The sequence below is a fragment of the Chaetomium fimeti genome (genome assembly GCF_033439085.1).
Source record: "Chaetomium fimeti strain CBS 168.71 chromosome Unknown B0H64scaffold_1, whole genome shotgun sequence".
NCBI classification, from domain to species: Eukaryota; Fungi; Ascomycota; class Sordariomycetes; order Sordariales; family Chaetomiaceae; genus Chaetomium; species Chaetomium fimeti.
In genome coordinates this window covers 3,056,574-3,075,875 of record NW_026944329.1, presented here as the reverse complement: position 1 = coordinate 3,075,875, position 19,302 = coordinate 3,056,574, and the positions used below count along the sequence as shown (strand labels likewise).

General features: G+C 56.1%; 6 protein-coding genes across 6 annotated transcripts; 3 read left to right on the top strand and 3 right to left on the bottom strand.

The window, feature by feature from the left end:
- Positions 1–33: 33 nt before the first annotated feature.
- B0H64DRAFT_381804 (DNL zinc finger-domain-containing protein) lies at positions 34–1,090 on the top strand. Its single transcript, XM_062802826.1, has one exon. The coding sequence runs from the start codon at positions 39–41 to the stop codon at positions 939–941; it is 903 nt and encodes a 300-aa protein (XP_062664281.1). The 5' UTR covers positions 34–38; the 3' UTR covers positions 942–1,090.
- On the bottom strand, positions 1,068–9,117 carry B0H64DRAFT_22647 (armadillo-type protein). Its single transcript, XM_062799653.1, has 2 exons — positions 7,724–9,117; positions 1,068–7,677 (listed from the first exon to the last, which is right to left on the bottom strand). The coding sequence occupies exons 1-2, from the start codon at positions 9,073–9,075 to the stop codon at positions 1,194–1,196; spliced, it is 7,836 nt and encodes a 2,611-aa protein (XP_062664280.1). The 5' UTR covers positions 9,076–9,117; the 3' UTR covers positions 1,068–1,193.
- Positions 9,118–9,375: 258 nt separating this feature from the next.
- Positions 9,376–10,276, top strand: B0H64DRAFT_22644 (uncharacterized protein). The gene is made up of 2 exons (XM_062799652.1): positions 9,376–10,015; positions 10,086–10,276. Exons 1-2 carry the CDS (start codon positions 9,603–9,605, stop codon positions 10,108–10,110), a joined length of 438 nt encoding a protein of 145 aa, XP_062664279.1. The 5' UTR covers positions 9,376–9,602; the 3' UTR covers positions 10,111–10,276.
- B0H64DRAFT_22633 (CwfJ C-terminus 1-domain-containing protein-like protein) lies at positions 10,254–12,244 on the bottom strand. The gene is made up of 2 exons (XM_062799651.1): positions 12,145–12,244; positions 10,254–12,090 (listed from the first exon to the last, which is right to left on the bottom strand). The coding sequence occupies exons 1-2, from the start codon at positions 12,156–12,158 to the stop codon at positions 10,443–10,445; spliced, it is 1,662 nt and encodes a 553-aa protein (XP_062664278.1). The 5' UTR covers positions 12,159–12,244; the 3' UTR covers positions 10,254–10,442.
- A 2,618-nt stretch (positions 12,245–14,862) lies between these two features.
- B0H64DRAFT_414568 (Rhodanese-like domain-containing protein) lies at positions 14,863–16,371 on the bottom strand (the record flags this gene model as incomplete). Its single annotated transcript, XM_062805042.1, has 3 exons — positions 14,863–16,015; positions 16,080–16,278; positions 16,347–16,371. 3 exons carry the CDS (start codon positions 16,369–16,371, stop codon positions 14,863–14,865), a joined length of 1,377 nt encoding a protein of 458 aa, XP_062664277.1.
- Positions 16,372–17,704: 1,333 nt separating this feature from the next.
- Positions 17,705–18,154, top strand: B0H64DRAFT_414567 (uncharacterized protein; the record flags this gene model as incomplete). Its single annotated transcript, XM_062805041.1, has 2 exons — positions 17,705–17,869; positions 17,903–18,154. 2 exons carry the CDS (start codon positions 17,705–17,707, stop codon positions 18,152–18,154), a joined length of 417 nt encoding a protein of 138 aa, XP_062664276.1.
- Between the last annotated feature and the right edge of the window lie 1,148 nt (positions 18,155–19,302).

The following is a 19,302-nucleotide window of genomic DNA, read 5'->3' as shown; positions in this document are numbered from 1 at the left end:
TTGCCCCTCCTGCCCTCTAGGCCGAAGATCCATCATGGATGTGGCCAAGGTTCGGGTCTTGGCGCAGTGAGCTCCGCCTTATCGATAACAACTTTTTTGGAGAGTGGCGGCGAGTGCCGCTTCTTGCTCACGTCTGTACTTCGACCTCATCGACCTCCAACTACATTTCCACAATTTGCCCCCGTTTCATTCGCAATCTCAGATCAACAAACCGTACAACCATGGCTTCAAAGCGTACTCTCGTGTCAATACCAACTATCGCAAGGTTGGCCTCACCGGCCCCAGCCAGAACCTCGGCAACGCTCTCCCTCCTTCGTTCGAGACGGCACCTCCCCGTATCTGTCGCATCAACCACAGTCCGCCTTGCCCATAGCATCCCCCGGCCACGAAACGGCTCTCCGTTCAGCCAAAGCCAACAACCAACAACCCCGACTCCCACCCGCTCAGGATCGACCCCAACAACCACCGCCACATCCACACCCACCTCGACACCCTCCTCACAACCCGACCCGGCCGAGCCCCAATCCCAGCCCCAACAACAAGCCGCCCCCAACATCCGCCAGCAGCCGCACTACGAGCTGACCTTCACCTGCCGGCCGTGCGACACGCGGTCGCGGCACCGCGTGTCCAAGCAGGGGTACCACCACGGGTCGGTGCTGATCGCGTGCCCGAGCTGCAAGAACCGGCACGTCATCAGCGACCACCTGCGCATCTTTGGCGACAAGGCCATGACGGTCGAGGACCTGCTGCGCGACAAGGGCGAGCTGGTCAAGAAGGGCACGCTGGGCGAGGAAGGCGACCTGGAGTTTTGGGATGACGGGACCAGTAGTGTGAGGGAGCCCTGGGCGGAGGTCGAGGCGGCTAAGGGGGAGGGGGAGGACCTGCCGCCTGGGTCGACTTTTAAGAGCGTTAGGTCGGGGGATAGGAAGGTGGAGGAATAATGGGTGGCTTCCTGCTTCCTGGTGGAGCTGTGTGGGGTCGAGGCAGCACGAATGTGTAAGGGGGCGGATGTATGATGACCGCGGGGAGGGGAGATGGAGCGTGTACGATGTGAGTGGATCTGACGACGGCGCTGGCATACCCGAGAACACCAAATCTCATGTAACACTATCTTGTATAACTCCAAATTAGAAATAGACCACCCACCCACACAAAGATTTTCAAACAGCACAGCCAACCCATCAATCCCCCATCTACTGGAAGCTATGCCGATGCTCCCTCTGCTCCTGCCCCCTAGTCTTCCGCTTCTCCTTCTTCTTCTCGAACTTCTTGCGCTTCTCCCGCCCGTACCTCTCCGGCGCCGTCAGCGCCTCGATCTTGCGCTTGCTCGACCGCTGCTGCCGCCTCTCGCGGATGTGCTCGCCCACCGCGAGCAGCGCCTTGGTGTACTCGGCGTTGCCCAGCCGCCGTTGCAGCGTTTCCATGATAGCCTGGGCCTTGGTCTTGAGGGTGTCGAAGCGCGTCTTGAATATCTCGTTGAGCGAGAACGGCTGGCGGATCGATGGGTCTGTCAGGTTGCGCAGCGGCCGGAGGATGGTCTTGGCCGAGGCCAGCAAGGTGTCGGTCGGCGTCTTGACGGCGAAGGTCTCGAGGAGCTCCATGGCTGCAAGCTTGCTGACGAGCATCTCGGGTCTGGGCTGGCGCTCCTTGCGGATGATCGAGGAAAGCTTCCAGAAAAGGTATTTCATGTCGGCGTGTCGCGCGGACTCCTTAGCGTCGTTGTCTTCGTCTTCGTCTTCTTCATCGCCCTCCTCATCTTCGGCCTTTTCTGGCTCGAGGTAGCCACCTAGGAACATGATGATTTGGACAGCTTCTTGGGCAAGAGCCTCGTCGACTTCCGGTGCCGAGAGAATGCCGAGCGATAGTCTCACCAAATCGTTGACATCGTCGTCGGCAAGCCCCAAGCCGTGTGACCCTGTCAGCGGCAGCTTTTGCCCCTGGCCCGCATTCCGCGCGAAATCAGCCAGGTACATGCTGAGCAGCTTGATGGAGCTAAGCTTGACGGTGGTATGCGAGTGGGCGAGGCATGCCTGGACCTCGGACCACAACTCATCCGACTCCGGCGCCAGAACTTTCTGCGGGTGCTTCTGGACTAGCGTTTGAACCGTTGTCAATGCAATATTAGCCAGTTCCCAGTCGGCCTCGAGCGCTTCCTCGTCCCCGAGCACTTCGACTAACTTGCTCGTAACAAGCAGAAGGTCCTTGTTGTCCTTAGCGCTCGGCTCCCGGCCTTCAAAGAAGAGCCCGAATGAATGCAGAGCCAGCTTCAGCACAGCTAGGTTCCCATCCTGCACCACCCACGACCGCAGAAGCGTCAGAAACTTAGACAACCGCTCTTTGTCCGACACCCGGAAGACTTCCTTGATCAGCTCGGCAGCCGCCAGCCTGCACTTCTCGCTATCATCGTTCGCAAGAACGAACACCAAGGGAATGAAGCACGTTGCCGCCACCTCCTGGGTGAATTCGTCCGCCGACTTCTTCAGCAATAGGTTGATAACCTCCATCACCGACAACCGGCCACCCTCGCGCTCGTACTTGAGGTTGGCTACGATGAACTTGAGCTGCTTCTCCCACCGGTTCCGCTTCTGTGGGTACTCGCGCAGGAACTGGAAGAAGGCGCCGCGCGCCAGGTCGCGCGTGTCCTTGTCGTCGTTGGTGATCATGATGGTGCCCACGTGGTCGAGTGTGTCGTACACCGACGCCGTCTCGAGTTTGCGGTCGAGAACGCACCGGAGGAAGTTGAATGTGACGTGTCGGTACATGGGCTCTGTCAGGTCGTCCTTGAGCTTCGTGAGCAGCATGTCCAGCGCGGCATCCTTCATGGGGATCTCGCGGCGGTCTCGGAGGGTGACGGAGAGAAGCTTGAGTGCCGACTGCGCAAGGTCGGACGTGGTGGTCGGGGACATGGAGATGGCTTTGATTGCCTCCTTGTGAGCGACCTTGTACAGGTTGCTCGAATCGCCGTTCTTGAAGGGTACTTTGACCAGGACGATGAGAAGCTTGAAGGATGCGATTTTGACTTCCTCTTCTGCTGACAACACTGCATCGCCCAAGATGGGCAGAAACCCGGCGACGTTCCCAGGCGTGCGAAGGCTGTCGTGCTTCTTGAAGATGGACCGGAGGATATCGATGGCAAACCTGACGAGCTTATAAGTGTGCTTGCTAGTAACGCCACCGTCACTCTTCTTGGCAGCCCTCTGAACGAGGTATCTCTTGAGCCGAGGGTCGATCTTGACCTCGGCGTCCGGTTTCTGGCTCTTGTATACCTCTTGAACAACCTCGTAGCAGAATACGAGGATTTGCTGCGAGGCAGCCGCTGGATTTTCCAGGAGGCCCTTCGTGATTCGAGTAAGCAGTTCGTCGATCTTCCGGGTCGTGCGTATGTCGAGCTTCTCCTGGAGAAGAGATTGCAGAGGGAAGGTGAGGTCGCCAAGGCGCGTGATGGAGGCAGTCTTCGCGATCAACTCCATGGAATCTTGACTCTTGCTACTTTTCACTTCCTTCATCTTGCTCACGTATTCTGTGGCATCCTTCTCCTGACCTGCGACTCCAAAGATATCATCCATGATGACGGACATGATGGACGGCAGGCAATAATCAAGATCGCCTTGTTTGAACGTTGGAATGGCGACCAGCAGGATGGAATGCAGGGTGTACGAGAGTACGTGCAGCTGATGGCCCCTCACTAGAGCACCCCTCAGCTCCTTGAGAATAAACTCGAGCTTCTCGGGGCCAAGGATACCGGAGATCTTGGCAAGGGTATCACGAGCCATGTCGCGAGACTCGACCGCCTTGCTCCGGAGAATGTGGGAGATGTCTGTGAGAACGCTCGGGAGCTTCTCGTTGAGGCGCTCCTCCGGAAGGAGGGTAAGAAGCTTGGCGATAATGACTCCCACCGGAACTCTAGCGCTGACCGTGGTCTCATCCTTGTCGTGAATGTACTTGAGTAGTGTGGGCAGGAAGTTGTTGATGATCTCCACGCCGAGCTTCTCCTGGTTCGGGAGGGTAGTAGCGAGGCGGCGGCGCTCCGTGCTAGCCGTCTCACCGTCGACATCCATGGCATCGCCCGGCCCCTGAGAGGCCGCCGTGCACAACGCATCCACCTCTTTCTCGAGAAGACGAATAACGCGCTTTTTCCAATCCGGTTTCGTCTCGACGTATGAGACAAATCTCCGAAAAATGGCCCGGTATTGCTGCCACTCCAAAGATGCGGTTAGGGCCGCAATGGTGTTCGTCGCCTGTGCACTCAAGCCCTGGTCATCGCCGCCCTCAGGACGATCAAAAATGAAATGCTCAAAGAGGGGGATAAAGAATTGGCTGATATGTTTGCTGCGCAGCTCGCTCTTGTCGTTTGCCGCCTCAAGCAACCGGAGAGCCTGGAGCTGTCGTGATACTGCCGGGCTCAAGACATGGAAGAAAAAGGCCTGGTCGGAGTCGTCGGACACGGGCACCAAGGGAACAAGGTCAGCGACCGGCTCCCACTTCGGCAGGTGAGCAACGAGGAACCCAAATAGGCGCAGTATCTCGCGGCGCACGGTCTCTGAGGATTCTCTAGCCCCGGAGTAAATGGCCGGCAGGATGATGTTGGACAGAACCTCGACAAAGGCAGCCTGCTGCGGGCTCGTCCAGGCCTCTTCAGCTGCCGAGATGAACTTGCAGAGACCGTCGGCGGCGTTGGACGAAAGAACACCGAACTCCTCATCTTGTTGAATGTAGTAAAGAAGGTTGTGAATCAGGGGCTTCCACTGGGCGATTGTGAACGGTGTATCGCGGTCTTTGGTGATCGAGTTGAAGGCTGAAAGCCGAGTGTTGTAGTCCGGCCGATCCAAACGCCGGACGACGTAAGAGTTGAGGTCGCGGCAAATCCCGGCCACCTCCTGCGTCCATGTCTCTCGGGAGGCAAAGACCTCGAGAACTTCAGCGAGAGTTTGTCGGTTCTGCTGGTCTTTGAAGAATCCAAACAGCGAAGCGATAGTGTCGTAAACCTTGCCCTTCAACTCCGCATTGCTTTGAAGGTCTTCCAGCACAATAAACTGCTTCAAAATCAGCAGAATTGACCCCTTGATTTTGGGGCTAACTTTGCGCAATGGTTGGTTGAGCAGGAATGTGGCGATCTCAACCATGTCCTGGACACTGGTCGATGTCTCTACGATAGGTGCAATGAGCACGACCGTATCGACTGCGGTTCCTAGCAAGTCCCGGCCAATATCGGGTTGGTCGCGTAGCAGACCGCTGATCTCCTTGAGTATGAGATCGATGTTAGGGCCCAAGAGCTCAGACTTGATCAAATCATTAAACTCGGACTCGGCCGCAGGAGCCTGTGCGAGATTGATGAGGTTCTTGAGAATCTCAAGCGCAAACACCTTGACCTCATCCTTGCCCTTCTCGAGCCCAAGGGTTTCGACGACCTTGGGCAGGACTCTCTTGTCGACAGAGAGGAACAATGCGGTCTTGGAAAGGGTGGACCAGGTGCTGAGGAGCTTCCAGGTAGCAGAGACACCCTGCGTAGTCTCTGCTGGAAGTTTATCGATCCGGGGGCTGATGACCTCCTTCACCATCACATCCCGATACCGGACCCAATCAAAATCCGGTGCGTTTTGGAACATTTTGCACAGAGACTTGAGAGCTGTTGTCCGCACAACCCTGAACAAAGAAGCATTCTGAGTCTGGTCCGAATCCTCAGCATCCTGCTCCTCCGAGCTAGCACCAAGCTGTCGGCAGGCAAAGAAAAGGCAGTAGAGGACCGCGTTGACAAGAGGCTCCATATAGAATGACACGCTCGTCCCGAGTTCATTGATAATGGACTCGATCATGTTGAGCAGGCCGACCTGCTTCCGGACTGGGAGAGTCTCGTGGGCCAACACGCTCTCGCGAAGCCCGTTGGCATCGACCACCTGAATGCTTCGAAGCTCGCCCAGGGCAATATCAAGGAAGCTGCCCATATCGTCGACGTTTAGTTGTCGGATAACAGCGAGACGTGTTGCATGGAGGCCATGCCGGCCACTCGCCACGCCCTTTTTGGAAATAGTGCGGCCGTACAGAAGGTGGAGAAGCACTGGCATAACCTCCGGACGGTGCTCGGGTCGGATTTGATTGTCGCCCTGGAAGAGGACGGTGAGCTCATTCTTGAACCTCGCCTCGTCGAGGAGGTATTCGAGATGCTCCTGGTACGGCTTCATCGAATCATTCTTCCAGGCCAAGATCGACTTGAGAGCCAGCTTTTGAAGTTCGATATCACCGTTTGCTAGTAGCTTCAGCAGAGCCTGGTACACCTTTTGGCTCTGGTAGAGGACTCGGGGGTTATTGAACTGCGCGAATACCCCAACGAGAGCCTTCCGGTCGGGAAGGGACCAACTGGTTTCTGGTGATTCTTCGGCACCCTCTTCGGCCTCTTCCGACTGCGTCTCACCCTCCTCGGTAAACGAAAATAGATACGGCACTAGCTTCCTGGACCGCTTCTCGGCCAGGACAGGCAATGCAGTGAACGCCTTGAGCGCCTTGCTACGTGCTCGTTCTGAGGGGGACTCGATAATCTTCTGGCCCTCCTCAAAAGCGCTCAGCATGTCTTGAGAGGGGTCGTCCATGACACTTCCCGTGCCGCTGGCACTTTCATTGAGAGCCATCAAATTTAGGCAGTCAAAATTGGTCAAGGCCTTGTGGTTGTCCTCCGCAGGCGGCTTGTAAGGCCCGGTCCACTGCGGTGCTGGTACTGCCAACCATTCGAAAGCGATATCGGCCAATGCCTCCTCCCCTTGCTTGCTCTCTGCCACCTTTTTCATTGCCTCAACGGCGTCGTCCCAAACGGGTGACAGGGGAACTGTCGTCATGCCGAACAGGTATGCCGGAATGGCTCGGATTAGCCAGGAGTCCTGCTCGATGTGAGAGTACACCTGACTGAGTTTGCGGAGATGAACTGCGATGGTCCGAACACTCTGGAGGTTCAGGGGTAGTTCTTCCACTTGAATCATGGTGGCCAGAGCAGAATTGGAGTCGGGGGTGAACTCCAATATTTCGAGGATTTTGAGGGACGCGAGTCGGAGCTCGTGGGATGGCGTGGATAGGTTGTCGGTTAAACACCTAAGCAACGGGTCTTCTTCCTGCTGGCCGTCGCCATTGCTGGTTTGAGGCGACCGTTGAACTTTTCCGCTGACTTCGCGTTCGTAGTCCAACAGAGCTTCGAGAAAGGCGGGAGAACGGCAGAACCGTGGTGCGGCAGCCCTTAGCAACGGCGCCAAGGTTAGATCAACGGAGCCGGCAGGGGCACACATCCGGAGATAGGCGCGGAAGCCATCGCTGAGGATGAAATGTGCCTCGTCGGTCGGCAGTGACGAAGATGGCCGGAGAGCAAGCTTCAGCTTCTTAAGCAAAACCTCGGCTATCCTGGCGTTCGTAGAAGGATGCACCAAGGTCGCCTCCAAGACACGCAAGCGTGCCGAGTATTTCGGTAGGCACTTGTCTCTCCAGGTTTCCGGGTCCTTGCCGAACCCGCCGCTCTCCGGAAAAGGAGTGTCCCCGAGCCTGACAAACTTGCTGACAATCTGGTCCTGCCACGATTGCGGGAGCTGGAAGGTCTCTTTCTCTCCAGGGGTCGGGAGTCCGCCAGCTTCCACCATGCGCGGTAATAGTACACAGAGCACGTCTTCGTTGGCACACTGGGACCAATGCGCAACAATAAACCTAGCCACGTTAGCATGAGGTCTGAGGCGGAAACTAGTGGACTCACTTTTGAAAGTCCTTCATAAACAAACCGCGGAATCTCTCCGAATTAAGATCGGCGAAGTACGAACAAAAGAGAATATACCATCGCATCAGGGGCTCCTTGGTCATGATTCCGTTGAAGGTGGATAGGGCGGGGAGAAGCGCATCGATGGGAGCTCGGCCCCATACAACCGCGGTGTTGACGATGATTCTCTGCCATACTTGGGATGGGTCCATGGCTTCAACCTGTTCCTTCCGGGTTGAGAAAGAAACGAGCAACTGGCCGAGTGTTTTCACAACGGTTGCCCAATCATGGATGCGGGTACCCTTCCGCACACCGACCATAGTCCCCAAAACCTGAATGAACAGTGCTGCGCGTGGCCCAGTCGATGCCTCCTCCACAATTCTCGTTTCGATGGCCCTGAAAGTATCCACGTTGGTGTGGTGGATGATGCTGGTGAGCACGCCACAGCAGACTCCCGTCCAAACAGCCTGTTCTGGCAACTCCAGTTCCTTCTCGGGGACGTGTCGCTGAAGGGCGGCAAAGATCTCGGGTCCTGTTGAATGGATGCCATCGCCCACCCCCTTGATTGCCTCGGCGAACATGGTCATGATACCCTGGCTGTACAGCTCGAACTGTTTCTGTCCGGCCATACCGTCGAGATCCCCCCTCACATGTTCTACCAGCAGCGGCAACGCCTTGTCCTTGTGGCTGGGGGCCGACGCCTTCTTGACCAGGAAGCTCATGGCCTCGGCAGCGAACCGTGCAATGTGGCCAGGGTTCCTCGCCTTGCCCATGAGGGGAGCCACAGCATCGTATGTTGGCCTGAGATCGGGGACAAGTAGTCTCGATAGGTACTTGAAAAGAAAGGCCAGGGCGGCAAAGGTCCACTCGATAACCTCGACGTCGTGGATTTTCCCGGCTAAGTTGACGATCAGGGCCAAGGCGCGCGGGTAGTGCTTCTCGAATCGGACACCGAGATCGTGGGCGAATGCTGTTACCAAGTCGAGCAGAGGTTCGAGGGATTCTTTCTCGTGCTTTGCGATGTACTCGGCCAGCAAGTCCATGATGCGGTCCTCATGGTAAAGGATTTGGGCGAGGGATTCGGTAAGCGGGTTAATCTGCCGCTTGAAGGCCATGTATGGCCGGGAAATGTTGAGTTCGGCCCATTTGTCCAAGCCATTGCGCAGGTATGAGGTCGTCGCATCGAGATCTTCGGCGTCGAGGTCGTGGCGGCGGACTTTGCGGAGAGGATCGAGGGAATGGAGTTTCGAGATTTTGGTGCTAAATGATTCCCATCGGTGGTTCTTTTGGTGGGGTGTCTTTTTCGAACCCCTAGAGGTCTTAACAATACGGCCGGACGTAGTGGAAGGCATGGTGGCGGCGTCCCAAGATGCCGTTGAAATATCCTTCCTCTGCGACAGCGACGCGCAGTTGGAGGCACAACAGCGCCCACACCTCGATCGCCTCTAATTTTTTTGGCCGGGCGAGCGCCAGCCGAGTCCAGATAACGCCGATAAGAGAGGGGTGGGGTATCTGCCAAGGCACCGTTTTATGCATAACTTTCATAGCTGGCAAGGCACACAGTTAATTTTCAGTTTCCTCGGCACTGTGATATTCAACCACCTGTGAATGGAAAGAGCAACCGAAGAAGAGATGAAATCTCAGCACCTTCCCGAAAATAGTGGTAGATTAAGAACAATACTAGCAGTGCAGAGTCACTAATACACTGTTCCAGTGAGATCTGACTCTTAAAATGGCGCGTCTTTCCTGGCCGCTCCAACACACTAAACTTTCCCACTTACACGCCATCAACCACTTGACAAGTTGATGCTACACTTGACTAGCCCAACATCAACCACGTCCTCTTAATTGTCAGAATCAGTCTACATATACTCTGTTCATGATGTCCCTTCGCGAGGTCTACGTACCACCTGTACGTCAACCCGTCATTCAGCCAGAGAACAACAACAACAACGACAACGGCAACAGGACCCCCTCCATCAACAACACTACGACCAACAACAATGGCGGTCGTAACAACGACGCCGACAATGACGCCAATGTCATCATCCAGTCCCCTATCAGGCGCAGCAACATCGTCAGCGCCGCAGCGACGAGCCACAACGTGAACCAGCCGGCGTGCATCCCGGTCAAGCCGCGGCTGGGCTGCGCCCGCTCCACCTTTCCCACGCCAGACCAAAGGGTCCCCTACAGGTGCGCGGCGTGCGGCTTTACCTGGAGGTTCAGGTCCAACGACAATCTGCGGTGCGTGAAGTGCGGTGGGGCGACCATGTATAAGCCGCGAGTTAAGCAGTATGTTTCAGTTCACTTATATCTTGGGGGGGAATCTGATGACGACTAACTCTGCTTGGGGTTCTAACAGGATTGCGCAGTACTCGACGAACTAAGTGGATAGAGGTCGATGGGTGGGTGGTGTGGAGAATAGGATGGATGATCGGGCGGATGGCCAGGCGGGTGGTCGAGCGGATGGTCGACCTGTGGGATCTGATAACGGAGGGTCTTAGCACTGTAGGAGGACGATACAATCGAGGTGCTCCGTCGGATTAGTTTTCCTTCTTCGTCTATTGAAGGCCCATCAAAAACCTGGCTATCTGAGCCAAACCACGGTGTCCGGCCCCTGATCCCCTGATGTCGTTTTAACCCCAGTCCCCGTGGGGTCACTGACCGTACACGCCCCGTAGCCCCCGTCGTCTGTCCGTTCCGAGAGTAATATCGCTGCTTAACCAGCCAGCGTAAAGTCCCATTCCTTGAACGCCTTCCTAAAAGCCGCCACATCCGCAGCCTCCTCCTGCTCCGACTGCACCACGTCCTGCCAAAATGTCCGGTTCTCCAGCCCAAGCAGCTTCGCCATCACTTTCCGCGGATACTGCAAGTCAAACCGCACACTCTCGTCAAACGGCAGAAGCAGGCTCTTACCCACCACCTTGCCGCCATCCTCCCCGTCCTCCTCCGCCCAAATCCAAACCCGGAAATAATCCCCCGGCACCGCATCCGCCGTATCAAACTCCTTCACGGCAAACTTGCCCAGCTTCATATCCTCCGCGAGGACTCTGAACCCGGCCTCCACCAACCCCTTGCTCACCATCTCGGCCGGCACGGGCAGGAACTGCCAATGCACGTGGATGTTGCGGGCGCGGTTGATCTCCCAGGTGACGGCGCCCAGCTTGCGCCCCGACGCGCCGGCGACCATGCCCTGGAGCGCGCCGCGGAACCGCGCCATCTCGGCGAACGTCTTGCCGGCCTCGTCCTCGCTCATGGCCGCGGCGCTGAGCGACGCCGCGTGCGTGAGCGGCGTGATGATGAAGTGGCCCGGGAACGCCAGCCCCCGCGCCCCGAAGCTGTCGGCGGCGGGGAGCGGGCCCTTGGCGGTAGCGAGGTACGCGTCGTCCCCGACGCTGCAGACCATGTGCGTGGGCAGGTTGGGGTTGGACAGGCAGAAGAAGCAGCGGTCCGGCCCCGGGGGTGGGGAGCGCTCGCGGTCGCGGCGGTGGTGCTTGCGTCGGCGGTGGTCGTTGTCGTGCCCGTGGTGGCCGCTGGAGAAGCGGCTGAACTCTGCTTGGTCGAACGTGCGTTTCTTGGGCGAGGGCTTGTAGAAGGGGGTGAGGGTGCTTCCGACGGGCGGGGAGACGACGGCTTCCCGGTTGAGGGTGAAGGCGTACATGGACTTGGCCTTGGCGGTGTTCGCCCAGGGTGCGAGTGAGATGAAACGAGTGAGATCGATGCCCTTTTCTTTATCTTCGCCCGCGGCATCTGGAAAGAACGGCTCGCGCTCAAAGGCAAAATTGTCGGGCGACATAGCAAAGTGGTACCTAGGTCTCAGTGCTTCGCAGAGCTCTGCGATGGTTTGACTTGAAGGTGCCGTTTCCGAACCAATCTGTAGCTCCTTCGCCTTGGAGCTATTCTTCCAGACATCTGTGGGCCACATAGCAGTGAGAAGGATGTCCGCATTGTTAGCTCCCCGAAGAGCTTTGGCGTCCCCTTCGGTGTGGATGGGCTCATGCTGCTCCTTGGACAGACCGGCCACGATGTTTAGGTCCACTACGCCGCCCAAGGCCACAATGCGCACACCTTCGGAGGTTTTTGTGACGCTGCGTTTGCCCAGGTAATGAAGATTGGGCGCAACTTCCTCATCCTTCTCAATTCTCTCGACGACCCGCAGAGGTAACGATACGGTGCCTACTGTGAAGTAGGTAGGGCATGGGATATCGATGCGCCCCTCGAGTAGGTCAGTGAGTTGGTCATCATCTTGTACCTCACCGAATAGGTTCCCCGTCACGATTGCGAAGCTGAAGACGTTTTTGGCGTGCAATGCTGAGAGTTTACCGAAGGCAGACCGGAGCTGCCCATTGATGCTACCGAAAACGAAGCTGATCTGGTCAGTGGTTGTGACGTCGCTGAAGGACCGGGTGTTTATGACTGACATCTTAGCAGCCATGTTGCGATGCAAAAGCTTAGATCTGCCGGGCTGTAGATGGATGAGAGAGGAAGGAAGCAATCAAAGCAATCAAGGGTGGGTGATGAACTTGAAGGTTGAGGTTGACCTCATTCCCCCCAGCAGCTAGATCCTGAAAAGTAAGGTTAGAGCTTTGGCCTACATCAAATGGAATCTACTGAATTAGAGATGGAACCCTCAATTGCCAATTGAGTCGGCGGAGGCTGCCAAATTTGAAGTTGCTTTGGCTCGTTAATGAGGTTGGCTTAGGTCCAGAAGGCTTGAGCGCGCGCTGCATATGATGCAGGACGCGACGGCAAGCCTTATCTTATCGAGACACCTCGCTTTAGGAATAGCGCTGATTTTACGATACAAGGTCATTCCCTTACGTATATGCAATTATGAGGACTGCGCGGCTGCGAATACGCAAAAAATGACGAAGTCAATCGGTTCAACCAGCAGTAGAAGGCGAAGTAACCAAAACATGTCGAGGAATAGCTTAGAAGCCAGATTATGTTTCAGCACATGATATACAAAATATTCATTCAACACTGCATCCGGCCAACACCGCATGACCGGACAAATCGGTCCTTGGCGCCGGGAAAGAGTGGATCCATTATCTGCCGGCTTTGTAGAAACGTCGGCTCCGGCTCCGGGTTTCTCGGATCCTGCGTGTAAGTGGAGGCCCACTTATCTACCATTCCAAGAACAACGACAGCGTTCCCTCCCACAACCAGAATCATTGCCTTCTCAGACATGTATCTCGGCCATAGAAGGTAGGAACGCAGACAACAGCATCTTTCGCCATTTTTGGAATCAATATCCGCCAATAAATACAGATCCGAGACATTCACGGCGTTATTCTTTCCCGTCTCGAACTTTTCGTCCCAAAAAAACAATCATCACATCCCGCAACTTCGGTCAGATCTCATTTCTTCCTTCAAACTTGACACCACGCCGCCGACGCCGCCGCCTCCAATGCCGCCGTTTTTGCCGCCTCGCAACGGCCCGTGAGGCAAAGATAGCCAGCTTACGCATTGCATAATACGGTTAAATTATGCAAAACCACGAAACCCCTGTCCTATATCGAGCCACAGCTTAAAACTTCACCTTGCTAGTTATAGAATACTTTCTGCATTAAGTTCATGTCGAGGGCAGGGTAGCAACAAAATTGACGATGCAGCTGTCGCCAGCTCCACCAATTTTCTGTGTATGTATGAACTCAGGGATTAGTGAGTCACAGTTTTTGTGGCTAGAAAGGGGTAGATGACACGATGTGACATCAGCTCTGTTCAAATGAGGACGCTGTCATGAACTTGGGAGCCTTTCCCCGTAGCATTGCTCGGACAGGCCTCGTAATGTTTCACGTCACGCGGGTGCAATTGAAGTTGGGCATGTAATAATAGTTTTGGACTTTTTTTGTCTCAGTTTTGTGTCTCGCTACTCAATCAAAGTGACGGTAGGCTACAAAGTTTTGCTGCTTTCTTGCAGTCAAGAGGGCGGAAAAACCAAACCCCATAAAGAATGGTGCGCAAGGAAAGAACAAAACATTGAAGACATCCCAGCTCCCAGATACCACGCGGGGCGCCGACGGTGGTGTGGGGATTATACCGGGCAGACGGATGGGCGGAGACGTAGAGAAGAAGATCGGTGTCGTGGGTGGCAACCCCCAAAACCGGAGCGCCAATCCATCTCATCGTCACAGAACTTCTCCCCTTTCTTCCTTCCTCTCCATCATCCATCCATCTCTTTCCCAGCCTCATATTCTCAGGCGGAAAAGCGTAACCACCGAACCCAAGTATCCCCCATTCGCCACAAAATGTCTTCTATGCCGTTCCTCCAGGCACAGCTGGCGGTCCAGTTTCCCCTTGCCTCGTCTCTTCATCCCCAGGTAAAAAACCATGCAAACCACTGCAAACGCAGTCGTGGACTGCCCATTCTGGTCCACCTCGTGTCGGTTTCCCGGGGATCAACGTTTCGCGTGAAATTGACAAAGGAAATGTGTGTAATGCTCGGTGTATGTCGGACTGAGCCAGGGGACGTTATTTGGTGAAGTGTTCGTACATTGATATGCTCAGGAAATGCCTCGTCTGGGCAGGTGGATGCGATCGTCGGCAGCTCCCAAGCTGAACCTCGCGGCGGTTATGAATTGGGTCCAGGAGCTGCCATCAGCGTGATCGCGGGGGTAATTAAGAAATACTAGCCAGTTCCGTGCCGCGGTGGGACTGGTAAATGGCATGACATGGGTCGGCCGAGTCCATCTCGGCCGCCCATAACTAGTGAAGACATCTGCCGCATACTCGAAGAAGACGCGATGCAATGGTGAAGGATGCCAACGAGATGACAATGCCGTATGATGAAAAAGCCGGGCCGCCGAGCCAAAGGATACCGGATCCAAGGCCCCGAGTCCGGATAACGCCACGCTATGCCAACAAGGTCTAATGCCGAAAACATGTATGCTCTGGCCTGCCCGCGATTCTTGGATCATCAGTCCTGGCGGTGGCAGGCCGGTCTCAAGTCCTCGTAAGGACGAGGTAAAAGCATGGTGCTGAAGAAGTCGAAAGGACACAAAGGAAAATTAGTCTCCGATGGGTAGAAGCTGTATTCACAGTATGCAGTCGGCAAGTGGAAACCGCCGGTTGCTGGGGTGTGGCCGATTCACGTCGATACATCGAGCCACTAATTTCGAGGGCGATGGGTGGAGGTGTTAATAGGACACCATCCGCCTCGCAGGCCCGCGTTCGGGGCAAAGGCTGGGGGATGCTGCGAGCACACTCGAAATATCACGATCGCGAGAGTTGACGCGCGCTGGTGCGGTCGGCGAATCCTGCAGCCCTGGGTCCTGCTGCCCAAAGGCGTAGGTTTGCGCGCGACCCAGGCCCCTGCGGTTCTGGCGCAGGCGGTTCATCTCCCGCTCGCAGGTGTTAACATGCTCAACGGCGTTCATCTCGACGTAGGCTTGAGGGTAGCAGCGCTCGCGATGGTCAGCGAAAAACCCGCTGTACCCGCCATCCAAGATGTAGATTTCGGGGTAAAAGAGCTTGGGGTAGTGGGCCGCGTTCTCATTCCGGTCCCGGGCGCGGATATGGCGGGCCATGATCGGAGCCCGGTGTGCCGAGTACTCGCAGTGAAAGATGAGCAGCGTCCGGCCCTGCATCGGGTTGTCGACCAACTGACTCGCCAGCAGCTCTTTATCGTTGTAGTTGATGGCGCCATCAATGTGGCCTCCTTCGTACTCGTACTCGAACCGGCAGTCGACAATCATCTTGTGCTCAAAGTTGTCGCTGTACTTCCCATCCAGCACCTCCAGCATCGTTTCACGTGTGATGCGCGGGATGTTATCGCACTCGTCCTCTGGGAAGAAGTGCGGCAGGACGGGTTCGTTTTGTTCCTCGAGGTCCATGACCGACTGCAGTGCCGTGCAGGCAAACGCCGGTCCCTCTTTCTTTGGCCCCACAACATCCCCAGCGTTTTCAAACATGCTCAAAGAGCGCCGATACTGTTTCCGCGGACGCAGGAAAGGATTCGCCGTTCTCCGCCCTTGGCTGGTGATGGGGGATCCGTTGCGCACGCCGCTCGAACCATTGAGACTGTTGAAGTGCGCCCTGGGGCGGGTGACGGCCATGGGAGCACACGGGCTGTTGGCGCTCTTCGGGCGTCGCGCCTGCGGGGGTGAGTCCTCGAAGCATTCGCTCAACGACAGGGACGAGGAGGGAGAAGAACCAAGCTGGCCATCCCCTCCGGCCCCAAACCGGAATGGTGGGGGCTGGTTCTCGCCCTGTGACCGGCCCATCGTGCCAATAGCACTAAGGCCTTTGGCACGGGTGAGAGATGGCCGCCTGAGACCAATTCTCCTCCGCCTACAGTATGTGTGAGCAAGTGTGGGCCCAAAGCCATTGGCAGGAATGTATAATCTCAACTTACTCGCCGGCGAGAGACTTCGAAGGCTGTAGGGAGGCGGAACGCGGGACGGGTGTTTCCGCCATAATCTCATCGGAGCCAGGGGTCGGGGAAGGAAGCTCAACGTGGGCCACGAAGGGAACCTTGTGCGGCAACGGCGACATATCCATCATGTCGACACAGCCGGGGGACGAAGTCGGAAGGGGTGGCGTGGTCACGTAACCTAAGATCGTAACTCATCAGTCCCACAATTCTTGACCGTATGTATCCACGACATGTTCCCGAGCTTACCACGACCGTCGAGTGCATCCATCATGGCGGCTGTCGTGAACAAAGCGCGGCGTGGGGTAGGGAACATCGGGCTGCTATCCAATTGCGTTTGTTGTAAGTCACAAGATCTCTATACAGTGCGAGTCGGGTTGGGGAGGAACAGGACACTCACCTAGCATCGTTGAGCTTGAAGTTCTGCGACAAGTCGGCCGCTAGCGAGGCCCCCGGAGAGGAATTTCGAAGAGATTTGCTGCTGAAGTATTCAGGCTTTGGGAGCTGAAATGTGAACTGGTTTCTGCCGAGCGGACTGGGCACTAGGTGAGGAGCGAAGAGGTTGGGTTGACCGAAGCTGGAAGGGGGCGCCGGCCGCATAGCAGCCAGCGGTGATGACGTTTCCATGACAGCCGACGTTGATTCATGCACGTATGCCGATGGCGTCACTGTCGGGAGGAATTGTCAACTGGGTGATGCTGTGATAAAGCCGTCTTGCCCGAGGTTGGTTGACGAGATGTGCCGAAGGGAGAAAACGGTCGTCGACTTGGGCGGGAAGTCCAGAATGAACGCAGAGAGACCCGGCTTGAGTCCTAGGGAATCGGTCGACTTCAATCGGCGACGACCACCTCGGTTGCACCTGTTGAGAAGTGTTCGGGTGCAAAAGCTGCGAGGCTGTTGGACCCGAACTTCAGTTTTCTCTCGTCGTCCGGTGCAACGCGGGCGGTCTGCGAATTCGGGTTGGCAGAACCAGGGAGGGTGGAAGCGTGTGAATTATAGCGGGGGTCCCGCTTAAATGAACAGGCCGGGAGGTTTCCAGGTTGGTAGGGGTTGAAATGCGGAGGGCCGGGGTCTCGACGAAGCAAGGTGTTTGCTGCACAAATTCCTCGAATGGCAGAAGAAAGAGATCAGAATAAAGAAGCAGAGGCTGTGTGGTGGTGGTGGTGGTGGTGGTGTAGTGGTGCTCGTTTCTGGATCGCCTGCCGCTTTCCTGCCAATTGCGGTGCAAGACCACTTGGGACGGACTTGGGATGAGATGGAAAGTTCCCGTTCCTGAATGCAGGGTGAGGTGGGTGGGTGGGTGCTGGGTCGCTGAACCAAAAAACCGGCAGCTCTTCATGCAACTTGGATCTGCCGTCGGTTTGCGCTCCGCTCCAGCTCTGATATCCGTGCCGAGAACACGGCACTCGCCCACCTTCACTGCTTACCGAATCCAAGTTGCTGCTTGTCGGGCTGTCTGTTGGAATACCGGTACTCACGATCACCGGGAGGGTGGCAGTTAAAGAAGGATTTTTCCCTTCCCGGCGTGGTGCACAGCGTCGACAGGGAAGCCCCCTCAAGCAGTTGATTTTCTCACACAGGTTGTCAGGGGCGATTCGCCGGGTAGCATGGTTGTTGCGGTTACTGCGAACCTGGCGCCAGGGAACCTTCAACAGCGGGTCCCCTGTTCGTGGAGAGCTCGGGGAGCTTCAGGTTGTGGGGCGGGGGAGCTCCTTCTCTGCAGGGGAGCTCCTACGGCACGGCGCTTGGGAGTGACATGGCCGCTGTGCAGTGTAAATTGGAGTAACATCATCCACCCTCACAAGGCACAGCAAATCCATGTACCATCTAACACAGGCACCCACAGCACTGGTACATCCGGATTTCGGTCGGGGGGAACGGGAGGGCTGCGCTGTTGGGCCTCATGTGCCGCTCTTGGTGCCTCGTGGCCGCAGCTGCGAGCGGCCCTGTCTGGGGAGTCTGCTCGCTGTCAGGCACAGCAGTGGTCTCGGGGACCGAATGTCAGTCGACGCCAATTGAAGGATTCGCTGCTCTTCGGTCTCACGGGGATGGGGTGACGGAGCAACCGGCCAAAATGCCGATGCAAAACAAGAGACAGAAACGGCCGAGCAAGACAAAGCAAAATCATGTACTAGGTAGTCTCGACGAAGCATCGGCATTCAAGCTGGCACATGAGCCTGTGTCGTCGACAATTCCTGGCACCTGCCCTGGCATCTCGGCTCCACCTGAGGTATTCCAGATCATCGTCCCAAATCAAGCTTCAAACGACCGCTCTCTCAGGCCATTCTGTGCGGGGAGGTCGCATTATGGGCGACACAGCAGAAACACTGGGACGAGGGATATCGGACGTTTGGGCCTCCTTTCGACCAGCCGCTCCTTGCCGCATCGACGTCTGCCCGGAGTGCCGGTTTCAGGATGGCTCGGCATCGAGTGATGGCGAAAATCGTGTGAATTGGAGCCAGGGACTGTTTCCACGCCTGCCCGGCAACCACCGTAGTGCATTGGCAACTCAGACGAAGACTTGCTGTGGTGTTGTTTCGGTCAAGTGACTGAGCAAGGCCGTGAAGGTCAGGGATCTTGCGGACATGCAAGCGCTGTGGTTTTAGCGCTTTTTCTCTCAAACTGAAATCGAGTTGGCTGTGGCACTCGGCGAGCCGCCACTCAGCATCTCGAATTGGCAATTGCCTCGCAGCCCTGCTAGGTTCTAGCCGAGAAAACGACTTAACACCAACAGTTCAAAGACCGGATGTTTCCGCTCTAGAATCTATTTTTCCAACGTGTCTCAGTCGGAAGCGGCAAACTACCTAGGTGCAGACGAAAGTCTCATGGAAGCAAAGAAAGGAGAATGGGAGAAAAACAAGGCCTTAAAGATGAACAAAGTGACAAGATTTAGAGATAAGCCCCCAAGTTATACTGGGCCGTGAACTGGAAATGGTTGCAGTTTTCCTTTCAAAGATAGCGTGGGCACTGGCACGAAAACTCCCTTGTCGCATTTCCCTCAATCTCCATTCCCACGCTGGCCAGGAGCCAGGGACCCAGCCATTTTTCTTTCAGCATTCTGATAAAAATGCCCTCTCCAAGAATGGAAACTCCCCACTCGGGAACGACCCTCCCACGATACTTCGACACTGGCAACCAAGATTCGCGAGAGAATTGCGTCAGAGAAGGTTGGCCAAGCTGCGCGCAAGTCGAGCCCCAGCAACGG